The 24,647-nt window shown below is 54.7% G+C and overlaps 3 protein-coding genes across 10 annotated transcripts; 1 reads left to right on the forward strand and 2 right to left on the reverse strand.

Annotated features, from left to right (window-relative positions):
• BORCS8 (BLOC-1 related complex subunit 8) lies at positions 2,786-14,002 on the reverse strand. Of its 5 annotated transcripts, none has more exons than XR_001918376.1 (6): positions 13,865-14,002; positions 10,982-11,094; positions 10,446-10,510; positions 6,439-6,944; positions 5,137-5,212; positions 2,786-3,111 (listed from the first exon to the last, which is right to left on the reverse strand). XR_001918376.1 is itself a non-coding variant. In XM_005682088.3 (6 exons), exons 1-5 carry the CDS (start codon positions 13,899-13,901, stop codon positions 5,179-5,181), a joined length of 360 nt encoding a protein of 119 aa, XP_005682145.2. In that variant the 5' UTR covers positions 13,902-14,002; the 3' UTR covers positions 2,786-3,064; positions 5,137-5,178. The 5 variants fall into 5 exon arrangements, 4 of the variants coding, with proteins under 4 accessions (XP_005682145.2, XP_005682144.2, XP_005682146.2 ...); XM_005682088.3 differs by having other exon boundaries at positions 2,786-3,064; positions 6,834-6,944; XM_005682087.3 differs by having other exon boundaries at positions 6,834-6,944.
• RFXANK (regulatory factor X associated ankyrin containing protein) lies at positions 13,989-19,865 on the forward strand. Of its 4 annotated transcripts, none has more exons than XM_005682091.2 (10): positions 13,989-14,091; positions 14,704-14,843; positions 15,350-15,544; positions 17,027-17,110; positions 17,225-17,290; positions 17,567-17,667; positions 17,845-17,970; positions 18,324-18,390; positions 18,747-18,827; positions 19,640-19,865. In XM_005682091.2, exons 3-10 carry the CDS (start codon positions 15,358-15,360, stop codon positions 19,708-19,710), a joined length of 783 nt encoding a protein of 260 aa, XP_005682148.1. In that variant the 5' UTR covers positions 13,989-14,091; positions 14,704-14,843; positions 15,350-15,357; the 3' UTR covers positions 19,711-19,865. The 4 variants fall into 4 exon arrangements, with proteins under 4 accessions (XP_005682148.1, XP_005682149.1, XP_013820415.1 ...); XM_005682092.2 differs by having other exon boundaries at positions 17,030-17,110; XM_013964961.2 differs by lacking the exon at positions 13,989-14,091 and having other exon boundaries at positions 14,596-14,843.
• NR2C2AP (nuclear receptor 2C2 associated protein) lies at positions 19,343-21,608 on the reverse strand. Its single transcript, XM_018051482.1, has 5 exons — positions 21,184-21,608; positions 20,903-20,993; positions 20,433-20,538; positions 20,293-20,360; positions 19,343-20,037 (listed from the first exon to the last, which is right to left on the reverse strand). Exons 1-5 carry the CDS (start codon positions 21,219-21,221, stop codon positions 19,921-19,923), a joined length of 420 nt encoding a protein of 139 aa, XP_017906971.1. The 5' UTR covers positions 21,222-21,608; the 3' UTR covers positions 19,343-19,920.

The following is a 24,647-nucleotide window of genomic DNA, read 5'->3' on the forward strand; positions in this document are numbered from 1 at the left end:
GGCCCAGAGGTTCAGAAATGCCTGCATTCGTCTCTGTCTCCTGGAGTCTGGGATCTCCTTGCGATTGGGCCGTGTGTTGTGGTAGCACAAAAGGGGTGTTTTCATGGGTTTCTTGAAAAACTGGAGAGGTTCTGAATAGTCTAGGGGTCTGGGGACCAACCTTGGGGCAACCAGAGGCCTTGCTGAGGGATGAGGTGGGGCTGGCAAAGGGGCTTCCTAGGGGCAGGACCCTCTGAGAGGGCAGGGCAGGAGTGAAATAAAAACCAGGATTTGGATCGGGGCTAAAAACAGAAAGTCAAAATTCATGTCTGATTCCTGTCCTGACCACCGTGGACCAACCACAGGCAAGTCACTGCCCTCTCGGGCCTCCTTTTACTCCGTCCAGAGATCTGAAAGAGGGGTCCCACACGTTACCCAGGGAGCCCTTCCAGGTTACCCCCACTCTCACGGGCGCTAGCATCCCTACTTGAATGTCTCTTGGCACGAGGAGGTCGTTTCTGAGAGCAAGTCTTAGTGAGCTAGGGAATCCCCACACCCTCCACTCTGGTGAGTAGATAAGTGCACGGGGGCAGGTGCGAGGTCTTTCTGGGTAGTGGCCTCTCGAAGTCTTAATTCACTTTCTGGATAACTGGAGCAAGGACGCATGAGGTGAAAAAGGGCAGAGGGTCACATTGCACTCTCGAGGATCTGCCCAGACTGCGGACAATGACCGCTCAGAGGCGCGGAGCCCCGCCAAGGCTTTGCCTCTTGCGCCCCCTGGCGGTCGTCGGGGGTGGGACGTTCGCCAGGTGGTGGATTAGTCGCTAAGCAGCATGGCACCCCACTCCAGCACTCTTGCCTGGAAAATCCCATGGAAAGAGGAGCCTGGTGGGCCACAGTCCATGGGGTCGCTAAGGGTCGGACACGACTGAGCGACTTCACTTTCACTTTTCACTTTCATGCATTGGAGACGGAAATGGCAACCCACTCCAGCGTTCTTGCCTGGAGAATCCCAGGGTCTGGGCAGCCTCATGGGCTGCCGTCTATGGGGTCGCACAGAGCTGGACACGACTGAAGCGACTTAGCAGCAGCAGCAGCAGCATCCGACTCTTGCGACCCCACTGACTGCAGGGGGGCCAAGCTCTGTCCATGGGATTCTCCAGGCAAGAATACTGGAGTGGGTTGCCATTTCCTTCTCCAGGGGATCTTCCCCACCCAGGGATCAAACCCGGGTCTCCTGCATTGCAAGCTGATTCTTTACCAACTGAGCTATGGGGGAAGCCCCAGGGACGTTCACCAGGAGTGAAGGGCAAATTGGCCATAGGAATGAAAGGCAAAATTAATCACACCCCCTGGGTGCACAGGACTTGAGGTGGTGGTGGGATCTGACAACACACAGTCCCGCACAGACCTCTTTGAGAGTACTATTAGTCCCTGGCTGAGGTCGTGTTCAGAGGCTGTGGGTGATAGGGAGCCTCGGAAGGTCTAGGGCACCTCATGAGTGCTCCCCACTAGCTCACTGTGCCTGAACCATCCAAGGCTGGCCCTCGGATTCATGAGATTACATCACTAAGCTGACCATCTAGGGGGTGTGAGCTCTGGGGCCAGGGTTGGTCTGTCTGGCTCACCAGGGCATCCCCTGGGGCAGACAGGTCCTAGCTCAGACAGATCAGTGTTTGCTGGATAAATGGCTTCATGGTGGAAGGAGAGATGGACAAGAGGTGCTTTCAGAGCGGATGAAGACAGAGTGTCTCGGGGCGGGGGCAACTACATACCAGTCAGGGCCTACAATAGTGAACCTGAGGCTCCTCCCTCCAAACTGAGTTAGGGCAGAGGGAAGACAGAATGGTGGCCCCCAGACCCCCAGGACACCCTAGCAGAGAAGACGGAGGGCTGACCGTTTCCTGATGGCGGGAGGCAATTATTTCCCCATCCCTCCTCCCAGGCCCACAGGCCCCTCTACAGCCCCAACACCCCACCGGGACCCTCTCTGCCCCCCACCCCTCCTAACCACTTTACAGGGCCAAGTTAGGGGATGCTCCCAGAGCAGTGAGCCTGGGGCCCATCCTGGCTGTACCCTCAACAACTCCATTCTGATCGCCCTGATAGATTTTGCTGGGCACTGTGTTGGTGCATAGCTGACCCTAGAGCCATACAAACCAGGGGCCCTGATCTCCCAGGCTTGGAATCCTCGGGGATCAGTGTGGGATCTCCTCAAGTCAGCAGAAACCGACTCAGATCAATTTTGGCAAATGCAGTGATTTTAGGGACTCATGAAACTGAAGAATTAAGATTTTTCTAGTATCAGGTACAGCTAGATCCAAGGTCCCAGGCAATGTTCTTAGGTTCCACGTTCCATCTGCTGAGCTTACCAACCCGAGAAAGAAGATGGTATTTTTTGTACTTTTCCAGCAAAATCTTCAGGGAAGACCTCTTGTTGGATCACGCACCCCTCTCAAACCAAGCACTGTGACCTGGGAGATGGGGCACTCTGATTAATTAGCCAGGCCAGGGTCCCACACCTACCCCTGGGGTCAGGGTGTCTTCTCTAGATGGCCTGAGCTTGGGGTGGGCATTTCTGTTTGAGGTAGAACATGGTCCAGACAGGCAATTACACAAATGTCTGCCGCAGCCTATAGAGAAGGCTCCAGTCCACGCTTTCCTGTCTAGATGGAGACAGGTAGGACCAGAGAGGGTGAGAGCCAGGCCCCATGTCACACAGCAAGTCAGAGGCAGGGCTGGGGCCACATTAGACCAGGGTCTCCTCCCCCCTAGCTGTGACACGCTGCACAAATGACGGCACCTCTCAGACCCTCTCTTCTCCCATCTGTATTCGGGGCGGCATCTCCCTTACAGGGCCGTCTGAGGATGAAGGATGAGCACTGTGAAGTGCCCGGCACAGAGCTGGACACACAGCAGGCGTGTGGTCGTGGCAGCAGTTACTGGTCCGAGGGGCCATGGCCATGACCAGGGCCAGTGAGGGGCGGCTAAGAACCCAAGGGCAGCAAAGTCTCGTCTCAGAACGTTCATGGCTGGCCCAGAGGCAGGAGGGATGCGCTGGCCACACTTGCTTGGTCTTCGGTCCCTGCCAAGTCCCATAAGGTTGTGTCAAAGAGTCCAGCTTTGGTCAGGCTAGGGGGGTAGAGATGAGGGTCAAGGTGAACTCTGAGATGCCCCCAGGGCTTCAGGGGAGGCCCGATGAGGTGGCATCGGAAGCAAGATCCTGGGTGGGGCCAAGAGAAGAGGTGAAGTGCTGGGAGTCAGAGTCTGGGTGTGAATCCCAGCATTTCCGGCTCACGATGCTGACCCTGCCTTGCCTCTCCAAGCCTCATTCCTCTTCTGCAAAATGGGGATGTGTGTAGGGCCCTGGGCCTGGAGAAGCAGGGAAGACGAAGACTTGCCCTGTGAAAGGTCACCGATAACCCTGTGGGGGCGCCATCTGGGGAACAGTGGGAGTGGAGGCTCTGAGAGGGGTGTGGGGCGGCAGTTCTGGGGAGAAGAGCAGGCTCTGTAGCAGCAAAGGTGGGATCAGGAGGCGCCACAGAGCACTTTGTTCTGAGGGGGTACAGCAGTCAAGGGACAGCAGATGATTCTGGGCGCTCGTGGCTGGCCTGGAGCCTCCGGGCAGGCGCAGGAGAAACACGCTGGGTGTGGAGGGGGTAGAGGGGCAGCAGGGTGGCTTCCTGCGGCGTGAGGGTGGGTGGGACCAGGGCACAGGGTGCAGGAGATGGGGGCGTGTGGCTCCAGGGATGGTGGGCAACACTGGGTGGTGAAATGGGGGCGTGTGGCTCCAGGGATGGTGGGCAACACTGGGTGGTGAAATGGGGTGGGCTGCTGACCCCCTTGGCAGCCCTTCTTGCTCCAGGGCCTCCCAGGGGTCCCCTGAGCAACTCCATAATCCATAGTGTTCCTCACTACCCCAATAGCCAGAGCCAAGCCCAGCATGTGGCAGGAACCCCAAAAGAACTCTGACTGCACACCCATGAACGCTGCCACCTCCTGGCACTCAGGGCTGCTGCTCGAGGAGACACAGGGGTCCCTGTCCCCACCCAGGCCTCCCCTGACCCTCTGAGAAGACTTCCGCAGCGCAAGCACACACCACGGCAAATGAGGAGGCTCTGAGAGCTAAACAAGCCACGGGCACGGTCAGCCCCTCGGCACCTCCAGTCTGCCTGTGTCTGCCCTGCATGAGCACAGAATGACAAGACGCCAGGCCGGTCTTGGTGCCCTGCTCTCCTCAGATGGCCAACCACACCTCCCGGTACTAGCCCTCCTGCGGTCCTCTCCCATTGGTCCCGGTCCTGGCCACATGACTGGCCTTGACCAATGGGGCGCCCGTAACTGCGCAGCAAGGGAAGGCTGAAGGAGCGTGTGCACCCCGGGCACTTAAGCACCAGGAGGCGCCTGCGCTGGCCCGCTAGAGTCCACATGGAGAACTAGACACTCCCCCCAACACCAGGCAGCGCTGGTCAAGGGCCAGACGCGAGGTTACCTCAGAATACCGGACCCCATCAAGAACCACGGATGGCCCCCACATGAGCCCGGCAAAACGGCCTGGCCAAGTCCAGCCCAAACTGCAGAACTGTAAGCAGGCAGATGACTGGTGTCATAAGCTGCTAAGCTCGGGGACAGTTTGTCACGCAGCAGTAGCTGACTGCTGCAACAGGCATCACCGTATGTAGTGATGTCCTCTTTGCTGCTAATGAACCACCGTGACAGAAGGGAACAGCAGAGACCAGGGTGGGGAGGGACTTGCTCAGGGTCACACGGCAGGTCACCAGTAGAAAGAGGATTCCGGAGCCGGGTGGATAACTGCCATGCTGGGCTCTGCCTGAGACAGTGGGTAAAGCAAGCAAGTGGCACGTGGAGGATAGCGAAAATGACGCTCTGCTCTTCTTGAAGGGCAGGGGCCCTTGGGATCCAGACAGGGTCTGTGGCCTGGAGAAGCAGGAAGACGACAGAGCGCACCAGGGAGACGGGCTGATGACAGCCCTGCGCAGCAGAGGGCACCAGGTGCCCCCACCCTCTAGCTTCCCACAAACGAAGCCCAGGGAGAAAACCCCAGTGGTTAGTCAAGCAGGTCCCTCCTCAGATGCTGAGGGGATGGGTTAGTTCAGAGCTCGGAGCAGAGGGGCTCCAGGTCCACTTGGCACTGACCTGGGTCAGAGGGGCCGAAGCACCTCCAAGTCTCTTCCGGGATCAGGCTGAGGAGGGTGGGAGCGGTTCCTCGGGGCTGGAACAAAACACGTGCAGCGTCTATGAGGCTGAGGTCCAAGGCCCTGAGCCGTGCTTGGCTAGACTGGATTGCACACTGGGGTCACGCTCGTCTCCCAGGACTCCTGGCCTGAGCCTTCAGGGTATCCTTTGTAAAAATAGGACCAGCTACCCACTTCAGAGGTTGCAGCTGGGTGTCATGTAGGTCTGGGAGCTTCAGATCCCTGGGGCTTGCGAGGAGAGGCAAGAGGGGATGAATGGCTACTACACAGCTGCTGCTACTGGTGTCTTTCAGGGGCACAAGCAGGGCTTCTGGAAGCAGCTGGGCAACAGAGCTGAAAGCAGGAGCTATCGGTTTTGTGGCCTTGCTGTGTGTGTGTGTGTGGGGGGGGTGGTACTGTGCAAAGCTTGCTGCAGTGAACTCCAGTCCCAGTGGCTGTCACCCACCCGAGGCAGAGAAGCCAGGTGGTGACTTGGTGAACCCCCAAGAACCCCGCTCATGCTACCCTCAGAGGGCAGGTCACTGCACATCCCTTCTTACACATATGCGAGGCTTTTTCGGTCTTGGCAGTTCTTGTGTCTGTTACCACACAGCAACATAAAGGGGTTTTCTTCCTTTCTAAAGCCTTGTGGGGGACAGGCATGCCAGGACCCCACACTACAGGAGTCAGACCCCTCTCAAGGCTGAGTGACAGCTTACAGCAGGTGCTGCTACAGCCGCCCTTGGGTCGCTAAGCTGGGTTTGACTCTTCTCAACCCTATAGCCCACCAGGTGCCTCTGTCCATGGAGTACTCCCGTACTCCAGTCAGGAATACTGGAGTGGTTGCCACTGCCTACTCCAGAGGATTTTCCCGACTCAGGGATCAAATCCGCGTCTCCTGCTTGGTAGATGGATTCTTTACAACCGAGCCACCTGGGAAGTGCTACAGCAGGTACATGGGTGTTCAAACGCATGTTTATTAAGCTATAATGAAAACAAAACCAAACAGAGCTCCTTCTCCCCCTTATGTAAGGACTGTAAGCACTTTTCACTCTTGGACCATCTGGTCATCGGCTCAAAGCCTTTTTCAGCTCTGGGCACCCTCCCTGCTGCCCTCGAGGTCCCTGCCCACCTCCCTAGCCTCGTCTCCCCACCTGCACCCACTCCGCTTACAACTGCCTTGGATGTTCCTCCAACACCTCCAGCTCACCAGGCCCAGGGCCTCTGTCCCGCCCCGCCACACCCAACACCCACTCATGGTCACCTTTGTCTGCGTTTTGTTCAAGCTTCTGTTTCCATCTCTGCCGCCTCCTCAGAGGGGGCCCCCTTCTCCTCCTTCACACGTATCTGAAATGTTCTTGTCTGTTCCGTGTCTACCTGGTTGCCGTGTGCCTCTCCGTGAGGCTGCGAGCAAACCTGTCTCGGTCACTGCCATGCCCCCAGCACCCAGCGCAAGCACACAGCAGCGCGCAGGAGCTGGGGGCGGACTGACTCAACTCCCGCTACAGACAGCAAAGGACAAGAGGAAGTCACCAGCCACTGCGAGACCAAGAAAGGGAGTTGTTTAAGGAGCGAGAAGGCGCAGTTCCTGGCTGAGCAGCGAAGGTCCTTGCAGCAAGGAGGCTGAGGGCAGCAGGGGCGGGTAGTCCCAGCAGCTACCTGTGGCCCTGGGCCGTGGCGTTCATGTGGTCCCGGATGCTGATGGCCTGTTTGAGGAGACCCTCCACGCTGCGGAAGTAGACGCTGCTGTCGACAAGGTTCTTCACGGCACTGCAACGGGAGGGGGACCCAGTCAGCGGCATCAGACCAGACCAGCGGGCGCCTGCAACCAGACCTCAGCGGGCGCCCGCGCTGGCCCAGGGGTTTGTCCAGCTGTCGGGGGTTCCGTGGGCCTCTGAGGGCTCACTGTGTGCTTAAGAGTTTACATTTCCCTATGGACCAGATGGCAAGATACAACTTTGCTTGATGGCTGCTAGACCATTCAATGCTTTGAAGGAGCTATAAGCATTCAAAGATGACCTAAAAACTAACACGCTCTGGACTCCCCTGGTGGTGCAGGGGGTAAGAGTCTCCCTGCCAGTGCAGGGGACGTGGACTGGATCTCTGGCCCGAGAAGATTCCACATGCCTTGGAACAACTAAGCCTGTGCACCGCAACTGCTTGCAGAGGCACTCTATGGGCCGTGTGCTAGAACTCCTGAAGCCCGTGCACCCTAGAGCCCCTGCTCTGCGACGAGAGAAGCCAGCACAGGGAGGAGCCTGAGCACCCCGACCAGAGAGCAGCCCCCACTCTTCGCAACTGGAGAAAGCCCGCATGCACAGCAAAGCCCTCGTGTAACCAAAAATGACATCAGTCCGCTTCAGGTGCTCAGTCGTGTCCGACTCTTTGTGACCCTGTGGACTGCAGCACGCCGGGCTTCCGGGTCCTTCACCAACTCCCGGAGTTTGCTCAAACTCATGTTCATCGAGTTGGTGATGCCATCCAACCATCTCATCCTCTGTTTGTCCCCACCTCCTCCTGCCCTCAATCTTTCCCAGCATCAGGGTCAGGTCTCTTCCAATGAGTCAGTTCTTCGCATCAGGTGGCCAAAGTATTGGAGCCTCAGCTTCACCATCAGTCCTTCCAATGAATATTCAGGACTGATTTCCTTTAGAAATCCAAGGGACTCTCAAGAGTCTTCTCCAACACCACAGTTCACAAGCATAAATTCTTCAGCACTCAGCTTTCATTTTGTAAAATATCATGCTTTCCTTTCAGGTAACCTATTCCTCCCTCTGAACGAAGCTAGTCAGCCGGACTGTGAACAGCGCTAAAAGTGTGTTTAGACTCGGCACCATTAGAGAGGCACTACTGCAAAGCTGCGCTAAGCTCTGATGTTGCCGCCACATTGATGCATGTCTAATAAAAACGTTGTTTCCAACAGCACTCCAGGAAATATTCACCAAACCTCTTGGGGCATCGCTAAGGCCAGAAAGTTGCCTGGGCAATGACACCTGTGTAAAAATAAAAGGGTTGTTTCCAAGTTCTTCTGTTGAAGACAAAGAAGTCACTCCCACTTATTATCAGTCAAGGACCTGCTTGAAAATGGCCATGAGATCAAAGGTGGGGAGCACTGGCTGAAACCCAGACTGTCCATTTGCTCATCTGACACCACCAAATGCAGTCAGCTTTCCTAGTATCTGTCAACTTGGATAAAAAGCCGTCTAACACAAGTTCACCACTGGCCCAACCAACAGACCACACAGTATCTTCTTCCAGATTCACACCAACCATTAACACTGCATAACGCATTTTAAACCAAAAGGGCGCTTTCATGTCCATAGGAAACAGTCCATCAGCATTAGAGAAATTTGCATCTCACTAAAGAGAAGTGCTCAGAGTTCAGAGTAGACTGGCCCCCTGCCTACCACAAGGCAGTCCAATGGAACATTCTGGAATATGATGGACACATTCTTTATCCACTGAGATGGCTGTTAAGCACTTGAAGTAAGTGTGGCTCGTGAGACTGAGGAGCTGAATCTTTCATTTTATTTCATTTCAATTCATTAAAATGTTAAGTGTAAACAGCCAACCAGGGTCCAAGCTCCTGCAACGGACAGGACAGCTAGAGGAACTAGGAGAAAATACAGGCTTTGATCTGTTCTTCCTTAAACCTAGGCCTTTTAAAAATAAATTGTTTTTATTTGGCTGCGCTAGGTCTAAAGTTGTGGCACACAGGATCCTTAGTTGCAACATCCAAATTCTTAGTTGTGACACATGAGAGCTAACTCCCGGATCAGGGATCAAACCCGGCCTGCTGCATTGGGAGCCTGAATTCTTAGCCACTAGACCACCTGGGAAGTCCCACACCTGGGCCGAAAGGTTCTTGGTGGACCAGGAACTATTTAGTAGCTGCAAGAAGAACTCCCCTATCTTTTCTGCTCTTCCTGGAGCTGAGAAGAATGTTTGTGACCACAGTCCCCAGGAAGATGCCATCAGTCCGGATCACCCTCCAGCCCCAGCAGAGGGGTCGAGGCTGGTGATGGCAGAGCTCCCAGCAACAGGACTTCCTGTCAAGGAACTTCGACTACACAACAGAAACAGGCAGGCAGATCCCACAGTGCCACGGACAAGGACTGCTGGGGAGTGTCTAACCTCCACCGAAACAACCTACAGCCTGCACTAGGAGCAAACAGCACTCCTAAGCCACCAACTCCTAAAGCAGACGGAGCAGGCCCGGACGTGAAACACGGTCATGGGGAGCCAGAGCAGCAGAGGAGGCAGGTGGGCAAGGCTGCAATAACGGGGAGAAACACCAACTGCTGCTTTTTATTATCGGGTGCATCTTTCACTTGGGGTTAAAAATTCTGAGTATTTAGAGAAAGGTCAGCAAACTAGAAAACACAAATAATAAATGGTATATTCATGGTCACAGAAACTTTATTCACAGCAGCTAAAACATGGAAGCAACCCAAATGTCCAAGAGATGAATGGATAAACAAAATGTGATCCATCTATAGGCTGGAATAGTATTCAGCCCTAAAAAAGGAAGGAAATTCAGACACAGGCTACAACGTGGATGAACCTTGAAGATACTATGCCAAATGAAAGAGGACAGTCACAAAAAGACAAAATATATATATATATGATCCCATTGTGAGGTCCCTTGAACAGTCAGATTTTTAGACAGAAAGAAGAATGGCAGGAGCCAGGGATGGGGGTGGTGAACAGGGAGCTCATGTTTAACAGGGACAGAGTTTCAGTTTTGCAAGATGGAAAGAACTCAGGAGGTGAGTGGTGGGGATAGCTGCACAGCATTATGAACATATTTAATACCACTGAGTTGTCCACTTAAAAATGGTTAAGATGATAAATTTTACTTACATGCCTCTTACAATAATATAAAAAATTAGAAAGAAATAAAAATTAAAATAAACAGTATTGTGTTTGGGCACTACCGCCGGCTGCCATCCACCCCACCAACCAGTCTGTGGTCCTGACTGTGGGTGGGAAACACTGGCCTCTTGAGGCACCTCCTGGAATCCTTACGACCCCCTCCTGTGACAGATGGCGGGGGCTGCTGAGGACGAGGAAGAAGCCTGACCAAGACGCGTGAGGATGGGTCAAAAGTGAGAAGCCCGGGTCTGGGCTGGAACTCTGCGCTGCGGCCAGCTGAGTCGAGCTCCACCTGCCCCTACTCAGGTGGGCTTGGCAGGCCAGGGCTCAGCAGGCAGCTGACGGAGGTGCCCCTGAACACCTGGGCCACTGTGGGGCAACGCGGGCGGTGCTCACCTGCAGGCGTACTCCACGGTGTAAATGGCTCCCTGGCTCTGCTCCTCCCACCGCTGCATGTCAGCCTGTGGAGGGTGGGGAGCTGTGAGCAGGGCTGGCTGTTACCGCCTTCCTCCCAGTTCTCTGGAATGGAGCACCCGAATGCCAATCACCACGGCCGCAGAGACCCGCCCCCTCCAGCCCCAATCTTTCCTCCGGCAACTCCCGCCCCTCCTCAGCTTTCTTTCTGTGAGCACATGACAGCTACGCCTCAGGACCTTTGCGCAGGCTGTTCCCTCTGCCTGGCACATCCTTCGCTTGGGTCCTCCCGTGGCTGCCTCCTTCTCACCACATGGGTCACAGCAGACGCAGCACCTTCTTCTTCCAAATCCACCCCAGATGTATCCGTCCAGCCCCAAGCTGGGTCAGTGACCATGCACCTCCCTGCTCGTATCCCAGCCTTGACTCCTGCACCAACAGTCCCTGCTCCACCTAGCAGGCCAGAGTTCACACGGTGCAGACCCTGGGAGAGGTCATCGCTAGGGCAGGACACTCACCTTATGCTGGGCCAACTCAGGCAGAGAGCGGCGCACGTGCTCCTGCAGCCGGTACAGGGCCACAGACGGCTCGTTGGCCAGGACGTAGACGCTCTCAGTGAATTTGTCAGTAACTGGGTCCAGGATGGACAGTTGACAACGTGGGGCCCGTGGGGAGCGGGGAGAGGGTTGACGGGGGATCAAAGAGACAAAGCATTAGATTCCTGATTGCTCAACCTGTGAGTCCCCCCAGAAGAGACGAGCGCCCAGCATCCCTCCCAGCTGGGTCACCTGTGGCCCTGGTGACGGGCTACAGATGATCACAGCAGGGCCAGACTCCATCTGGGAGTCACAGAAGGGCCTCAATCTTGATGGCATGAATGTACCCAGTGAAGTCATGGTCCTTCCTTTCCTAAACCTACTTGCTTGTTGCTAGCTACCCACTCAGATCCACTCACATTTCATTTACCTGTGACAAAATCAGAGAATCTTCTTCAGACACCCACTGGCAACTAGACCCAAAAGTGCCTACAAGTTTACATGGGGCTCTAGGCCATGACTGACCACTGAGGCGGAGGAAAGCCCATGACCCATGCTGAGTGTCCGAACAACTCAGAGGTGCGACTTGTCCCTGTAAGCTGCCCTGTGGGGATGGACCGTGGCTCCCCTCTGCAGGATTCCACCTGAGGTCGCTGCTTGCTCAGCCTCCTCCGCAACCCTGTCCTGTTTCCCCCTCTCCTCTGTGGGGCTCTCTTAGTAAGTTAATTAGAGACAACTCCTCGTCCCAGCGTCTGCCTCAAAAACAGCAGCCAGATGGTGGTCCCTGCCCTTCCTACCCCATCAATGAGCAGCTCCTGCTTGTTCGGTCACAAAACAAAGCCCCAAACTCACCCACTTCTACCACCGCACTGCCCTTACTGGTCCAGGCATAGCCGTCACTCACCTAGATCCCAAACTTAGCTTCCCTGCTCCCCTTCCAGCCAACAATCCAATCCTCACAAAACAAGACGAGATGAGCTCCTACTAAACATATCAGATAGGTCTCTCCCTTGGCTGAAACGCTCACGTGACGCCCATCAGCCAGAGAATTAAATCTGCCTTGCTTCATATGGCCCAGAAGGCTCTGCATGTTCTGCTTGCTCTTCCCACGCCCACCACCGCCAGCCTGGCCCTCTGCCTCAGGCACAGTGGCCTCATGGCTGTGCCATGGACATTCAGCACTCTCCACAAGAACTTTCTGAGATGATGGAGGGGTTCTATAATCTATACTGCCCAATATGGCAGTCACTAGTGACTAATGAGCACCTGAAATGTGACTCAGAAACCGAATTTTAAATTTTCCCTAATTTTAATTCATTTAAATTTGAATAAATGTGACTAGCATCGCAGCACAGCTCTGAACACGGCCACCTCAAGCCCTTTGTACTTGATCCCGTCAATGACACCGCCTCCATCCCCACCTCTCATTTCCCTTCATCCCTCATGTGTCAGCTCAAGCGTCACCTCCTGGCCTTCCCTAATCACCAAGCTTAATCAGATGTCCCTTCAACCTCACCCTCAACCTCAGTTAGAACTTATTCATTTCCCTTATACTTAAATTCTTATTCTTTTTTAAAAATTTTACATTGGAGTATAGTTGACCTCCAATGTTTTGTTAGTTTCAGTTATAAAAATTCTCATTCTTTATTACGTTTTCTCTAAAACTTGGGATTTGTGAGGGCAGGAGTATCTCTGAGCCTCAGTTTTCTCATCTGGAAAAATGGGAGGATAACAGAACCCACGTTAAGCTTTGCCTCAGAGATGGACCCCATCCCACTGCCCAAGACAGTGTAGTTAGTGACAGAGAACCTATTGGTGTTTGGGAGTCAAGGGAGGCTGCGCTTGAGACTGTCCAATTTGGGTGTGCCCAGCTCACCACTGTGCCCTGACTCAGGCAGAGCCAAGCCTGCCACCTCCAAACTGTATGTCCCCTTACCCTCTTAGGGCTCCTCCTTTTGAAAATGAACACAGTGGTAATAGCTTACGCCTCACAGTGCCTGGAAAATCCCATGGACAGAGGAGCCTGGTGGGCTGCAGTCCATGGGGTCGCTAAGAGTCGGACACGACTGAGCGACTTCACTTTCACCTTTCACTTTCATGCACTGGAGAAGGAAATGGCAACCCACTCCAGTGTTCTTGCCTGGAGAATCCGAGAGACGGGGGAGCCTGGTGGGCTGCCGTCTCTGGGGTCGCACAGAGTTGGACACGACTGAAGCGACTTAGCAGCACAGTGTTGTTATGAAGGATGTGGAATTAAATGTATTTGTGACGTGTAAATAATTCACTAGCAATAATGTATGTAACAAATTAACGACATTGACAACTTTAAAAATAGCTTGTGGCATTTTGTAACTTGTAACTATGTGATTTACAAATATGTAAATACATACAACTGGAGAAGGGCACAGCAACCCACTTCAATATCCTTGCCTGGAGAATCCCATGGACAGAGGAGCCTGGTGGGCTTACAGTCCATGTGATCCCGAAGAGTCGGACACGACTTAGCGGCTGAACAACAACAAATATATACAAACGCTTAAATACAAAGGAAACATTACACACAACTGCCACGCCCCTGGCATTCGTCCAGTGTTTTACATATTAACATATCAGGTTACTGAATTCTCAAAATTTTATGGGGGGAGGCAAGGGGACTATTATACTCCCCATTTTACAGATGACAAAACCGAGGCAGAGTGTCTAAAGGTTTCAAAACTAGTCAGCGGTTGAGCCGGGATTTCTTGGCAATTCAATCACTGCCCCCAAACGCTCCCTCAGCGCCGTGGCCCCCTGTCACCCGCTTCAGATCGCCCTTCTACGAGTCCTTGGCCCCTCCGCCCCGCCCCGCGTGGGGCCCCACACCACCTTTCTTCCCCTTGAGCTGCATCTCGGGTTCGTCCATAGTAGCCACGGCCCTATTCCGAGGACCGGAACCGGAAGTCTGGGGTGAACACAACTGCCTAAACTTTCCCTGCGAAACTAGACGCCGCGCTTATCCAGTTCCGGTACTAATTGGTCTTCCCTTCTAGATTCTTAGCCAACCCAGACAGAACGGCCGTGAGTGAGAGACTGGGGAAAGAGGCAATCCGGAGGTGAGTGAAGAGGGCCCGGAGACCCCTTGAAGCTCCAGGAGGGACGCTCAGGCGGAGGAGGGGCAAGGGCCCCCTCCTTTACCGAACCCCTTTTCCGGAGGCAGACAAACTGGGGAGACACTCCATGCACTTGTACCCCACTGCTGCCACCAAATCCCTGCAGACGCTCTTGAGCCCCCACGCGTGTACAGGAGATATTGTTACGGAAGGGCGCAGCAGTGGTGGAGTCCCTCGCGCACCCTTATTAAAGAAACCCCGGCCCGTCTGTCCGAAGGCGGAGCCGATTGGCTGCGTCAGGAAAAACGTGGGCGGAGTTAGGGGTGAGGAGGACGAGAGCCGAGAACTCGAGAGAGAGCCCTCTGAGGCCCCGCCCATCCCTCCCAACCCTACCAGGCTCCCTCCGGGGCGGCGGGGACGGGAATGCGCAGGCGCAATTGCATACTTCTTGCCCTGGCGGAAGCCATGGCCCTCCCCCAAGCCTTAAAGGGCCAGAAACCGCTCCTACTGCTCCAGCTTTTCCGCACTTTTGCCGGGGGCAGGGGTGCGCAGGCGCAGTGGGAGAACTCGGGGTGGGGGTAGCGGTCGCGTATCAAGTTGCTCTCGTCCCAGCAGAAGCAGGCAAAGAGCAGACGGTACAGGCTCCATCTTGCTGCCCCTTACATCAATTGGAAGAGAAAAGTTTGTGAGTTGCGCCCCCAAGTTTGGGGGTACCCTGACTTGCGGCGTCGGGTGACAGAGGAGGCTAGCTGGAGGTGAGTGGACCTTGATGGATTGGCTTGGGAGGGGCGGGTGGGATGCAGCCAATCACATCTTTGTTGAGCCCTCGCTCATTCTAGGGATTTCCCCCTCCCCCCAAAAAACAATAGCAGACATTTATTAAGATGTGTCCGGGTATCAGGCCTCCTGCTCAGATATTTACAGACATGATTTTTTTAGGCCTCATGTCCCTATTTTTTAAATGAGGAAACTGAGGCTTAGAGAAATTAAGTCAGATGCCCAAGCTTCCACAGCGTATAAAGTGGAGAGATTCAGACAGCCGACCCCAGAGCCAGGGCTTTTAAGCAGTGCCTGTTGTGTGTGCTTGGGTGGTGGGGAGGAGTGGGTTCAAGAAGTCCAGTTAAAACTGGACTCGTTTTAATTTTCTGGCTGAGTCTGAATTTATCCACCCTTTCTGTGTAAGGCCAGGTTTGCAGTCAGTGCCTACTCCATGAGTTGTTGATAATTATTGCCATCTCTCCCTGTTTGGCCCTTCCGCCAGCTTTCCCCATGGAGCACACCCAGCCTGCCGAGGATCTCAGCCTGACCCAGCAGCCTTCAACCCCAGAATTTGGGGACCCCGAAGACCCCAGGGACGAGGCCCCTGATGGCTCAGACACTGTGGTCCTCAGTCTCTTCCCCTGTACCCCGGAGCCTGGGAATCCTGAGTCAGATGCTGGCAGCTCCTCACCTCAAGGTAGGATACTTCCTCTGCTTCTGGGATGCAAGAACGGTGGCATGTCAGGCCCAAGACGAGGCCTCTGTCTGTATGTCCCATCACCTTGAATGTGTCTTCCCTTTCCACCCTGTGAGGGATTGCTTAACTGTTTTGTTTTCTTTTTTTAATTGTGGTAAAATGCACATAACGTGAAATTAACCATTTTAACTGGAATCGCTTACAATTCAGTGGCAGTAAGTTACCATGGTGTGTCACTTCCACATCTTTGCAGTTCTAGAATGCTTCCATCACCCCAAAAGGAAAACCCCAGAGGTATTAGCAGTCACTCCCACCCCCTTCTTCCAGCCCCTGGCAACCACAGTCCGCTTTCTGTTCCTATGCACTCGCCTGCTCTGGACATTTCCTATCAGTGGGCTCATACGACATGTGGCCTTTTCTGTTTGGCTTCTTCTGCTCAGCGTGTCCCTAAGGTTCGCCTGCCTTGCTATGTGTGTCAGCGCTTCGTCCCTTTTATCGCTGAATAACCTTCCATAGTGTGGAAGGACCATATTTACTTTATTCATTCATCCCTTGATGGACATTTGGGTTGTTCCTCTTCTAGTGAGTGAATAGTGCTGCTGTGAACATGCATGTACAATTTTTGTCTGAACACGTGATTTTAATTCTTTGGGGGGTACCATGCTAGGTCGGATGATAATTCTGTGTCTGACTTGTTGAGGACCCAAGGATTTCTTTGACGGGAATCTTTTGAGAGTGTCTTGCTCAGTCCACCCAGGGCCTTTGCCCCTGCAGTTCCCTCTGTGTGAAATGCTCTTCCTGCACCTCTCCCTGGGTTTCTTCAACCTGCCAAGCTCACAGCTGGGCCTCTTTAGAGTGGTCCTCTCTGACCAATTTCTCTGAAAGGGACTCACCCCCTGCCCTTCCTTCTTTCTGCCCCTCTTCCACCTGCTTTTCATTTCTCCTGAGCCCGTATTTCAGCTTAAGCTTTCATTTTCTGTTTCTGACTCCCTGGCTTGTCCATGGGCCCTTGAGGGCAGGGACTTTGTGCAGAACCTCGCCAGGATGGAGGAGAAATATACACCCTGGGCATCTGAGAGGGTGGAGTGAGTGAATAGTGGAGCCAGGCACAGCCTCTGGTAATTCCAAGCCCTCAGCTGCTGCTGCTGCTGAGTCACTTCAGTCGTGTCCAACTCTGCACAACCCCATAGATGGAAGCCCACCAGGCTCCCCCATTCCTGGGATTCTCCAGGCAAGAACACTGGAGTGGGTTGCCATGTCCTTCTCCAATGCATGAAAGTGAAAAGTGAAAGTGAAGTCTCTCAGTAGTGTCCAATTCAGCGACCCCCATGGACTGCAGCCTACCGGGCTTCTCCGTCCATGGGATTTTCCAGGCAAGAGTACTGGAGTGCATTGCCATTGCCTTCTCTGCCAAGCCTCCAGGGTCTGGCCTTAAAACCCAAGACATACTGAGGGGAAACTGAAGCCCTTTCTCTCTCCCAGCAGGCAGCTCCCTGAAGCACTCAACGACCCTTACCAACCGGCAGCGGGGCAATGAGGTCTCAGCCCTGCCAGCAACCTTGGACTGTGAGTGGGCCCCTGGTTCCCGGGACGAGAGAAGTGGCGGGGTGGCAGGGGTGAGAGGAGCAACTTTGGACAGGGATGGGACGGGTGAGGACTCTGCCTCTCTTTGGCCCCCAGCCCTGTCCATCCACCAGCTCGCAGCGCAAGGGGAGCTGAGCCAACTGAAGGAGCATCTGAGGAAAGGTGTGTGTCCACACGCGTGCGCCAGTGTGTCCATGCCCACACGCGTGCGCCAGTGTGGCTTCACCTGCTGGTGTGTGCGTGTGGCTGCCGACATGACCTGAGCCTCCACGTGTGCGCCTCTGTCTGCACACGTGCCTGCACGTATCCACGTGTGCCATCCACACGCATGCCTCCCTGCCCACACCTGACCCCAGCCGCCCACCCCGTCCCCGGTTCTGCAGCCTTGCGGAGAGTGGGCAGGGGTACATCCCAGTGGTACCACCCCCCTCCTGCCAGGCGACAACCTCATCAACAAGCCGGACGAGCGCGGCTTCACCCCCCTCATCTGGGCCTCTGCCTTTGGAGAGATCGAGACTGTCCGCTTCTTGCTCGAGTGGGTGCGTCCCAGCCCAGCTGGGGGCTTCCTGAGGACTGGAGGGCGGGCAGCGGTTTCAGCTGAGTCTGCTGGGGCTGTGTCTGTAGGATGGCGCTAACACGGGGGCCCAAGATTGCAGAAGCTGCCCCCACCCCTCCCTCTGCCCTGGCTCTGCCACTGCCCGCTCTGCTCTTCCCAGGGTGCCGACCCCCACATCCTGGCCAAGGAGCGGGAGAGTGCCCTGTCACTGGCCAGCACCGGTGGCTACACGGACATCGTGGGGCTTCTGCTGGAACGTGACGTGGACATCAACATCTATGACTGGGTGAGGCGCCACCTACTGGCCCTGGGCACCTCACAGGGTACCAAGTCTGTTAGGGGTGCTGAGACTCATCCCCAAGCCTCATAGAGCTCCCAGTTTTGTTTTTTTTTTGAGGGGTTTAGCTGACACATAAACAGCTCAGGTATAGTAAACAGAGCCGAGGCCACCTGTAGAACCAAGGGAAGTCAGGGTGGGCTTCCTGGAAGAAGCAGTATCTAAGCTGAGATCCAAGGAAGAAGCTAGATGGGCCAAGTGACAAACAGGAGGAGGAACCACATTAAATTGGAAGGTGTGGGGGGGGGTCACGAAGAATCTGGGAAAGATGGTGTCGGTTGTCCTCTACCCGTTTGTGACAGAATGGAGGGACGCCACTGCTGTACGCCGTGCGTGGGAACCATGTGAAGTGTGTGGAGGCCTTGCTGGGTGAGTGGAGTAGAGGCTGGCCCTTCAGGAATCCTGACAGCCAGGGAGGGGTCTGAGCTGTCTGAACTGCTCTTAGGATGGGTAAGAGCTTTTTCCTGGAGGACTGAGGTGGGGACAGGTGGTGGCAGGAACAGCAAGGTGGCCGACTGGGTTGAGCACCCACACTCTGCATACCTCAGAGACCCTAGAGGTGGAGATTCCAGTGGCCACATTCATCAAGTCAGGCTCTTGTCCAGGGCCACACAGCTACCAGCAGACCCGTGGCTGCGTGGTGGGTAGTCCCTGCACCTCCGCGCCCCACCCAGGCTCCTGGTCCCCAGCCCAGCTTCCTCTGCAGCACCTGTTCTGCTTTGCAGCCCGAGGAGCTGATCTCACCACTGAGGCAGACTCCGGCTACACCCCGATGGACCTCGCCGTGGCCTTGGGATATCGGAAAGGTTGGCCTGAGACACTTGGAGGCAGTGTCCGGGTGCTGTAGGTGGGATAATCCACAGCAGGGTGCACGGGACATCCCTTTTGGATGTCAGATGCTAGCAGCGAAAGTGTTCATGGTAGCAGACATCAGGTGCTGGTGTATACTTGGCCTGGGCATGTACTAGTCCCAGCTCTCGGGGCTCCGCATGTTCTGGGGCAGGAGGCTGATGTGCGTCAGCGACAGGGGCCGTAATGGAGGGACGTGCAGGCACTGAGAGGTCTAAAGGGGGCCCCGATGGGGCGAGGATACCAGGAGGGCCACAGTGCACATGGCCGTGAAGACCAGCCCTTCCATGGCAGGAAGTAGATGTGAACAGGGGCTGGAGACAGACCCCAGTTTGACTCCCTACTTCAGAAAATGGGGAGATCCTAACAGAACTAACTGGGATTATGCAGGGTGGTGCATGGGAAATATCCAATTCTCTCCTTCCTTGATGGAGTTTTAGTCCATTTGAAACAAATAATTTCTCACACTCCCTCTCAACTTTAAAAGTTCCAGTTTGTCAATTTTGTTGGGTAAGGAATATTTTTATAACTGAAAAGCCTCCAAAAATGCATTTTTTACAAACTTCAGGGAAATTGAGGTTCCTGAGGCCTCTGTCTTCCTAGCTATTCTCTGGCAAGGATCTGATCTCCTTGAGGAGGAAATGGGTCCTCCATCCAGGCGCCAGGGCTGAGGGCCCTGCTCATACCCTGAGGGGAAGGTACAGGTTGGCCTGGGCCTTTGCAGCCACCGTTCAGTTCATGGCCTACCTCTTCCCTGTTCTGCTTCCAGTGCAACAGGTGATCGAGAACCACATCCTTAAACTCTTCCAGAGCAACCTGGTGCCTGCCGACCCCGAGTAGACACTGCCCACCAGGGACTCAAGACACTCAGGGAACAAAACGGTTGACCCAGAGCTGGGGGAACCCAGAACCGGCTTCAAAGGCAGCTCCTGGACAGACGGTGGGAGGGGGCCCTTTCCTAGAGGAACCAATAAACCTTCTGTGGAGAACTTGAAGGGCTTTGCTGTGCTTCCTGGACGGCTTCCGGGAGGAGGCAGCCACCCAGCAGCCTCACACCTTCTTCCCTAGCACACGTAGGTGATAGATGACCACTCGGCCAAAGAAATCAGTGGTGTCCTCAAACGTCACCTTCAGCCGGTCCACCTCAGCAGGTGGCACTGGGAAGGTGTAAGCAGAACAGTCAAGGGAAACAGATTTCTTTATCTTTTCCCACCTGCCAGCCCCACCTCAGATACATCCACCGTGCTGGGTGACCCAGCACTCTGTCGGTCCCTCAGAAGCTCTCACACAGAACAGACTGTTATGAGCCCATTTTACAGCTGAACCAGTGGAGACCTAGAGGCCACTTGCCCAAGGTCACACGCCAGGGCCCACAGCTTTCAGAAGCACAGATCATCCCACCCAGCGGCTGAAACAGGATATCTGAAGTGAGTTGTTGTCCTCAGGGTAAAAATCCACAATCTTGCTAAGAGCCTCACTCCCCAGAGAACCTGCGGCAGAGAAAGAAGCAGTGAAGCCAGAGAGCCCTCTCTAGTCCCCCACTTTCCAGGGTTTTCCAGTACCTTCCAGGCGGCCCTGGCGACTGGAGAAGCCCCCCTGGAACTGGATCTGCAGCTGGGAGACACAGATGCACTGGGGAAACTCCAGTGTTACCCACTGGGAAGGACCCTGGAAGCAGACAGAAAAGGAAAGGCCCATGAGCACTTCAGACTCAGCCCTGCTATGCTTGTCTCTCTCATTCACACACTCGGTGAGGGGTGGGGAGCACAGTGTGAGCACAGGTTCCCTTCCTGGCCAAGCTGCCCAGCTGGGGAGCCCCCAAATTCTCAGGGGACACTAGACCCCTAATTCATTCATTCTTTTGGCGGTGCAGCACAGCTTGTAGGATCTTAGTTCCAAAATCAGGGGTTGAACCCATACGCTCAGCAGGGAAATCAGTCTCAACTACTGGCCGAACAGGGAATCTCTTAGACTTCCCGCCCTGATTCTGATTCACACCAGGGATGGAGAGTCCAGGGAGAGGGTGCCTCACCTGGTCCGAGTTCCAACACGTTTCCTCGTCCTGGTCGAACAGATGCTTCTTGCCAAACTGCCTGGTGTTCCGATTCAGCACCGAACTCACCCTAAAGGCAGAGTCGCAGCGTGGAGAGGCGCTGAGCACCGTGGCGAGGCTCGCCTACTCCCTGGCTCACCCCCTCCTCACCACCGGTTCCCTCATTTCGGTCTGCCCCTTAGGGACTCCACTCCAGGCCAAGGGCCTCGTCCGCCACTGCCCGCCCCCGTTCACACCCCACCCCTGCCCGGGGCTCTCACCTGCTCACTGTCTCTGGACAAACCAAAGAGTGGGTCATCTCGGTTCCACGAGGCCTCGCAGGACTCCGAGCTGGGCTCAGTCCAGGTTCGAATCCAGGCAGCCAGAGCGCGACCCTGTTCACGCCTGAAAATCTCCGCGTCCTCACCTGCAGCGGGGCACAAGATCCGTCACTGGCCGGTCTCTCCAGGCCTAAATGTCGCCTTGACCAACCAACCCCTTGCTGGCAAAGCCTGGAGTTTCGGAGACACTGCTAACGACCCCAGGCCAGGCCTTTCACAGTGGGTCCAAGGAAGGTAAATAGGTTTCCTATCGGTTTAGGAAGCGGTCGCGCCTTCTCGGAGCCTCAGTTTCTCTCAAACTGCTTTCGGAACTAAAAGCAAGACCCGGAACGGCGTGAAAGCCGCGCAGGCGCGCACGGCCCTCACGCCCGGGGCGTGGTTTAACTTGCCCCGCCCCTCAGTGCCTGTCTCTTAAAGGGCCCTGATCGAGTGATTGCGGGCTTCCATGCTGGCTCAGTGGCGAGGCATCCTGCTTGCAATGCAGGAGACGTGGGAGACCTGAGTTCGATTCCTGGGTTGGAAAGAAAGAAATGGCAACCAATTCCAGTATTCTTGTTCTGGGAAATCTCAGGGGCAGAAGAGCCTGGAAGGATACAGTCCAGGGGGTGGCAAAAGAGTCAGACATGACTTCCCTGGTTGCTCAGACGGTAAAGAATCCACCTGCAATGAGGGAGGCCTGGGGTCGATCCCTGTGTTGGGAAGATGCCCTGGAAAAGGGCATGGCAACCCACTCCAGTATTCTTGCCTGGAGAATCCCTGTGGACAGAGTCCATGGCGGTTGACTGAGTGACTAAGAGCACGGCACATTGACCAACAACACCAACGACAAACTGAAGCTGGAGATGCTTACTAGAGGAGGACCCTTCCTTCCCTAGGCCTTCCCCAAGGTCAGCCCTACAAGGAGAAAGGCAGTGACACTTCCTACTTCGGTGGAAAACAAGGGGGCCATGGATTTCTACAAGCAAGTCTCTCGGATCTGGAGGGAAAATGCAGGTATCTAAAGCAAGTGTTTGCCTACTGTGGAGGTGGGGGGGGGGGAGGTACCTGCGGGTATAGAGCACTAGTTTTAGAGTGCAAGAGACTTCTTATAATGATGTCTTCCCACCAGTAGAATGAAGTCTGCCGAGTTCATTCCCTAACTGCAGAATTCTTTACTGTCTGAGCCACCAGGGAAGTCACGTCTGACTCTTTTGCAATCCCCTCCACGCTCTTCTGTCCATGGGATTTCCCAGGCAAGAATACTGGAGTTGGTTGCCATTTCTTTCTCCAGGGGATCTTCCCAACCTAGGAACTGAACTCACATCTTCCATGTCTCCTGCATTGCAAGCAGGATTCTTCACCACTGAGCCACCAGGGAAGCCCACAAGCCTGGGAATCCCTGCACTTCACGGCCTCCCAGAGGCCAAAGGAAGAGTTGAGGAAGAAGCCATGATGGTGTGAGTACTGGGCGTCTTTATCAGCCTCGTGTGTCACCACTGGGACACAGAAGTCCTGGCCTCCAAATCTGTCTTCGTAGTAAATGCTGCCTGGGACAGGCTTCTTGGAGGAGGGGTAACGTGAGGTGGGTTTTGAAGGATGAACAGGAGTTTGCCAATCTGGATTATACAAAGCCATGGCTAAAGTTTTGGTTCACTGATTCAGTAAACAACTCCTGCCACTCCCTACTGCCCAGCCCTGTGATGAGTGATTCTGAGGACTATGAGAGGTCTCAGTTCCAGTCCCCTATCTGAAGATCTTCCAATCTGGGGAAGAAAGAACTAGACACATATAATCCCAGCCCCACGGAACCAGAGCTGAGCCAGAGGGAGAGATAAGGCTGCGGAAGTAGAGGGTCTGCCTGAGGGAGGGCTTCCTGGGAGAGGGGATATTGTGCCTGTACCTTATTGAGTGGGCAGGAATTCACCAAGGTGAGAAAAATTGGAGTGGGGAGGTGGATGGGCAGGCAGCATAAGCCTGGTTGAATAAAAAGACCATGAATTTGAATAAAATATGTGAGTCCAGATCCTGCTGGGCCTAAAGCAGTCAAGAAAGGTGTTTGAGGAAGGCGGTATACCATCCAATCCGCGTGAATGGAGACTTCTGGACAGAGCAGCCACTGGCAAGAGGCTGCAGTTCCTGGCTGTAACTGAATGGTCTGGGATCCAGCCCCTTTCTTCAAGGGCTAGGGGAATGGTCCTCCTGGCATCCTACTAGTGTCTGCCCAAGTCCACACCAGGAGTGGGGGCTGGCTGGGAAACTGGGACACCAGCGGAAGGGCCACCCCATCAGCCCCTGCCTGCCAGGACTTCTTGCATCCAGTCGTGGCCTCGTGCCATCCAGACCTGGCTCTGCTGGTCTGAGGGCCAGGGCTGGTGGGATTGGGGGACGGGTGTCAAAAAAATACCTCCCTACCTCTAGAAGAATTTAGGAAGAGTATGGACCCTGGAGAGTCCAGATCAGGTTCAGATCTTGGTTAGGCCATTCACTCATTGGCTGTGTGATCTTGGACAAATATGTTGACCTCGCTGAGAATTCTATTTATAGGACTGCTAGAGAATTCAGTGAACTCTTCAGGCTGACATGTAACAACAGTGGTTGACATTTGTTGAGCACCTACCTTGTGTTTAACTTGAAGCCACGTCTGTCTCCATCTACTAGATCATTAAATCTGCTGTGCTGGTCCTTGTCACTCCCATTTTACAGCTAAGGATACAGCCACTCAGCTACTCAGCAGCCAAGGTTCCCCAGGGAGGATATGCACAGCCCCAAGGCCCCCCTTACCACTCCTGGTCTTGGCATGGAGCCACCATGCCCACTGGGATGAAGCCAGCTTCGTACCCTCTTCCCGCCTCCTCACCCCACCGGCGCCTGGGCATGAAAGAACCTCCTGTTTCTCCAGGGAATTAGCAGCTCTAAGCTCCCAGCAGAGCAGCCAAAAGTGGTCCATTCATTTGCCTTAGTGAGAAGAGACTAATCACTCTCTCCTTCCTCACCCCAGGGGGTGGGGCAGAGGGAAGTTTCAAAGAGCCAGGAACTGTAACTCTGGTTGGCTGAGGGAAACTGAGGCAAAGAAGTCATTTATGTAAGGTCACCCAGGGGAACCGTGATGCAAACTTCAGTCTCACTCTGGAGTTGAGCTGAGTTCTGCATTTTTCAGGAGAGGAAATGGAGGCTCAGAGAGGGTCATGGATTTGCTGAAGTCACACAGCAAGTATGGGTCAGCAAGGACTCTGGGGAGGCAGCCACCCTCATGGCAGAAAACAGGCCCCACTTCCCATTAGTTTGTCACCCTGGAGAAGAGCAGGGAAAAGCCCTCAGATTGCTTTGAGCTTCAGTTTCCCCCTGGGGCATAAGTGTAATGATTGCCCCAAGGCTGCACCCTGGAGACTCTGTAGAGGTAAGGGTGATGGAATCCTCTGGGGTTG

This window comes from Capra hircus, chromosome 7 (genome assembly GCF_001704415.2).
Source record: "Capra hircus breed San Clemente chromosome 7, ASM170441v1, whole genome shotgun sequence".
Taxonomy (NCBI): Eukaryota; Metazoa; Chordata; class Mammalia; order Artiodactyla; family Bovidae; genus Capra; species Capra hircus.